This window comes from Callorhinus ursinus, unplaced genomic scaffold, assembly GCF_003265705.2.
Source record: "Callorhinus ursinus isolate GAN/ISIS: 27379988/994484 unplaced genomic scaffold, GSC_fseal_2.0 scaffold2759, whole genome shotgun sequence".
In the NCBI taxonomy this organism is placed as follows: Eukaryota; Metazoa; Chordata; class Mammalia; order Carnivora; family Otariidae; genus Callorhinus; species Callorhinus ursinus.
The window spans coordinates 2736-6905 of NW_027399813.1; the positions used below are offsets into that span (position 1 = coordinate 2736).

At 60.5% G+C, this 4170-nt stretch overlaps 1 protein-coding gene across 2 annotated transcripts in view; it reads right to left on the bottom strand.

The window, feature by feature from the left end:
- Positions 1 to 3757, bottom strand: part of ZWINT (ZW10 interacting kinetochore protein) — a 6038-nt gene extending 2281 nt beyond the window's left edge. The window contains exons 1-8 of one of the 2 annotated variants that reach the window (XM_025865326.2): positions 3537 to 3755; positions 2838 to 2928; positions 2566 to 2689; positions 2255 to 2421; positions 2055 to 2111; positions 1401 to 1543; positions 1167 to 1326; positions 950 to 1072 (exon numbers count right to left, since the gene is read on the bottom strand). In XM_025865326.2, coding sequence (XP_025721111.2) covers positions 995 to 1072; positions 1167 to 1326; positions 1401 to 1543; positions 2055 to 2111; positions 2255 to 2421; positions 2566 to 2689; positions 2838 to 2928; positions 3537 to 3577 — 861 coding nt within the window. In that variant the 5' untranslated portion in view covers positions 3578 to 3755 and the 3' untranslated portion in view covers positions 950 to 994. Of the gene's footprint in view, positions 1 to 949; positions 1073 to 1166; positions 1327 to 1400; positions 1544 to 2054; positions 2112 to 2254; positions 2422 to 2565; positions 2690 to 2837; positions 2929 to 3536 lie in introns of both variants that reach the window. The other variant, XM_025865327.2, reaches the window with a different exon arrangement.
- Positions 3758 to 4170: the final 413 nt, after the last annotated feature.

The window sequence follows — 4170 nt, forward strand, 5'->3', positions numbered from 1 at the left end:
TGGAGGAGCGGAGGCGAAAAGACACAGAAAACACACCACACACACACACACCCACTGTCCCTGCACCCAGCAAGAGACCCATGGAGGAGCGGAGGCGAAAAGACACAGAAAACACACCACACACACACCCACTTGTCCCTGCACCCAGCAAGAGGCCCATGGAGGAGCGGAGGCGAAAAGACAGAAAACACCCCCCCCACACACACACACACCCCCGCAGATGAGGGTCTCTCTTGTTACTACCGCTCTAAATGTACCATACTACTGTTTTAGTTTGTTTTCCCATGTTTGCCATACTCTGCAAACAGGTATTGACCTGTTTACTGTTCACGGTCATTATGTTCCCCACAGCCAAGGACTATCAGACAAGCCCGCTGCTGTTGCTTCAGTTCATAGCAAGGGGCCTGGCACAAAGCACGGATTCAATCAGTTTGGGTCAGCAATTAAAATTATCTTCCCAGATCTAACCACCTGCACAAAGCACTCTCCTCCTCCCCGATTTAATCAGCTCGGCATGTTTGATTCATATGGATTTGGACAAGCAGCCCCGGAGGCTCCAGGCCAGGGCCCCCTTCCCATCTGCACCCTCTCTATTCACACCAGGCCCAGCACCTGTCATACTGTTGGCTTCAAGTGTGGCTCTTCCCACCAACATAGGAAAAAAGGTAACTGAGAGCTCTAGGGCTTTTAACTAACAGAATCCAGAGCGCACCCCCATCTAGGTCATGGTCAGAAACCAGGCTGCACTCAGGAGTTCCTAGTCCATCCTGCAATAAGGGTGGGACTAGAGGTTCGGGAAGACAGAGAGGGGTTAGCCCAGGGCAGGCTGGGCACAGGATGTGGCGATAAGCTTCAGCCATAGATAAATCTTTGCTCCTTCCCACCCTCTGTCCCCTCCATGAAAATAGAGCCCAGAGACAGAGACCAGAGGTCCTCCCTCCATCCGTACCTGCAGTCCAGGGACACCAAGGCCTGAGCTGGAGTCTGACCTGTTCTAGGTTCCTTTCCCATGTTGTTGTCCCTCAGGAAGCTCAGGCGAGCTCGCATCTCCAGCAGGCTGTGGGCCATCAGCCTTAGGGACGGAGACAGGGCATGGGTGGTGGGTGAGGCCTACCTCCCAGCTTCTTTCTGCACCTCCCCAGCCCCCAGCCCACCTCTCAATTCACCTTGGATGGTACACTCCTGTCCTTCCCTATCATAGCCCCAGGGTTCTGCTCCTGGGGCTCAGCCTCAGGAAGATCCAGCTTCCGTGGCAGCTCTGCCTCTGCCTCGGGGAACGGCAGCTGACCCTGCAGAGTTTGTAGCAGCTGGAGGAAGGCCTGGTGCCTGGAAGGAGAGGTGGGCTGTAAAGAAGGGAAACTGGACCACGCTGGGTCTGCAGCCCACACTCCCAGCCTCACCTGTGAAGCGTGTCCTGCTTCTGCCCCGCCTGCTCCTGCAGTCTTCCAAGTTCCTGAGACAGCCGCTCAAGCTCCTGCTGCATCCCTCTCTGCCGCTGCCTCACCTCTGCAGAGGCTTCTGCCAGATGCTGCAGATGCTTCTCCTACCAGGAATGAGAAGGCAAACACGGCTCCTCAGATGCGCAGGTCTTACAGCCACTCTCTTAACCCCTCCAGGCTAGACCCAACTTGGGGCTCAGACCCACAGATGGAAAGAGGGACCCTACCCACTTTAGGCAAAACAAGGGCCCTAGAGAAAAAGGGTGAGAATGACCTATTCCAGTGTGAAGCATTCTGGAGGAAAGGGGCACAGATATGATAACTTATTTAGTCTGCTATGTGCTGCCATGTGTCCACATAAGCACTTGCTCTGCTAACGATTTCATCAACTGAACTCTATACGGTAGGTGCTAGCGTCACCTCCACTTCACAGGCAAGACCCAGAGGCACAGGAAGTGAGGGGAATGCCCAGTCATAACACAGGAAGTGAGGACGCTGGTACCTGTGCTACAATGCCTCATAAGAGAAGAGGCAGAGGGCCTCCAGGCAGAGGGTTTGGCCCATGCAATGGTACGGTGGTGAGGAAGGGAGATCTTCCTAGGGGTGTGGACCCACCTGTTGCAGCTGCCACTGCTTCTGGGCTGTCCTCAGTCTCTCCGTGGCCACCTGCTTCTGTAGGGAAGCAGAGCAGAGGAACAAGGAGAAGAGGAGTGTTTTTCTGGTTGGATTCTGGGAGGTGGCCAGTAGGCCCAGCCCGGCATGCATGCCCTTTCCCTCCTCTCTGCCTGCCCTCCTCTCCGCTCAGCCTGGCTCACCTTGGCCTGGAGCTCTTCCAGGGCTCCCAGGAGCTGCGCCCGCTTCCTCTGAGCCTCCTCCATCGTGGGCAAGGCCTGGGTCAGGGCACCTGTGATGGCTTCTACATGCTCTTGGTAGGTGGCCTTCAGCTCCTTCCATTGCTCCTTGGCTGCAAGTGCCTTCTGCCCTGAAAGGAGCCACGGGGGATGGGAACATAAGGGAGAATGGGCTGCCTGCCTGCAACACTGGGGCCTCTTGTCTTCCCATCAGCCAAAGAGCTGACCCGACTGACATCCCCTTACTTCCCCATCCCACCCCGGTGCCAACTCACGGCTGGTGTCTTCAGAAGCCAGGGGGTCTAGTCCTTGGACAACGTCCTCCTGAGCCAAGAAATTCTGCAGGAAGTCTACTACCTGAAGCTGGCTGCAGAGCAGCTTGTCCTTCTTGCGGGAGTCCTGTTCCGAGAGCGGGCAGAGGCAGGGGACATCATTACCTGTGTGTGCCGCAGGCTGAGACTGCCTTCCAGGGTGCCCACCATCGGTGCTGCCCACTAGCTCCCGGAGAGGACCCAGGAGAGGCCCCAGCTGCCCATCCTGCACATACCATCACAAACTCCGCCAGGATCTGGGCCGGCAGTTCTGCCTCTTCTTGCCGGCCAATGGGCTCCAGGATGTCTGCCAGCTTGGCCAGGGCCCTGAGAGGAAGAAGACAGGGGAAACGGGAGACTCCTGGGGTGCTCGTCCGGGCCCGCTGGCGTGCACAGGCACATGCAGACCCGCATCAGTGCTGAGTCTTGCCTTGACCGGGAGGCCTGCAGGGTATCCGGAAGCAAGAACGGCGTGTGTATAAAGGCAACACACGCCCTGAGTAAAGCTAAGCAGAGCAAGAGGAGTCAGGCAAACACAGGAACAGGAAGATGAGGGGCCCCGCTCGGACGGGCAGCGGGAGCCGCAGGCAGGGAGCGTCCTGGGGCAGGGTCTGAGGAGGCTGGTTGCACGCTCTCCTGGTCCTTCCCGCGGGGGCCTGCAGCGCCCCAGGCAGGCAGGGACGGCGGAATGCACGCAGACGCAGGGGACACAGAAGCTGAGTGACCCTCCGGCGTGTCCTGTGTGGACGCGGCTACCCGCGCGGGACCGTGTAAGTGCGGGGAACCCGCCTTGTTGTGCGCGCGCCGGGAGACGAGGTCCCTCCCGCAGTCGCCGCGGCCGGCACGGCGGGCTGCCGGGACCACGGGGGGTGGGCGGAGTACCCCCGGGTCCTGCAGGGTCCTCCCCGCCCGCCCCCGGCTGCCAGCTAGCTTACTCTAGCGCCCGCGCTCGCGCGCCCGCCTCTGCGCCCTCCATCCCTGCGGGCGGCGGGCTTCTGCTCTTCCGCCCGCAGCCCGGAGCGCCCTTTGGATTCGCCGCGGCTGCGCGCCGGGACAGGTGATTGGCAGCAGGGCCAGTGGGCGGGAACCAAGGGTCAGCGTGCACTCTGATTCGTAGGCGCGGACGAGCGGTTGGAACTCTGGATGTTTGGCGCGGGCGCGGTCGTGGCTGGGCGCGGCCGGCGCGCCGGAATCCTGCGCCTGCGCGCTGCCCGTAGGCGGTGCCGGAGCCTGGAGGCGTGGCGTGGGCCCGGTCCGCGGAGTGCGGCGGGTCCCTACGTCGCGGGACACAGAGAACAAGTCCCTGAGTTTGGATTTTAGGGGAGGCTCTGGGCACGGAGTTCCCTTAAAAAAAATTATGTTGTGGTAGAGGGAGAACACTCGGTGTGCTTCCCCAGACGCCTGGCGTCCGTAGGAAAGAAGAGGGATCCTGGTAAGTGCAGGGGGCCGGTGATGCCAGCGCCGGAGCGAGTCGCTTTCCGACGTGTCGGGGGGGTCCGTCTCCCCGCGCCTACTGGCGCCTGCCCGCCACTCCGGGGATCCGCCCACCGACCGGGCCGGGATCCGCCC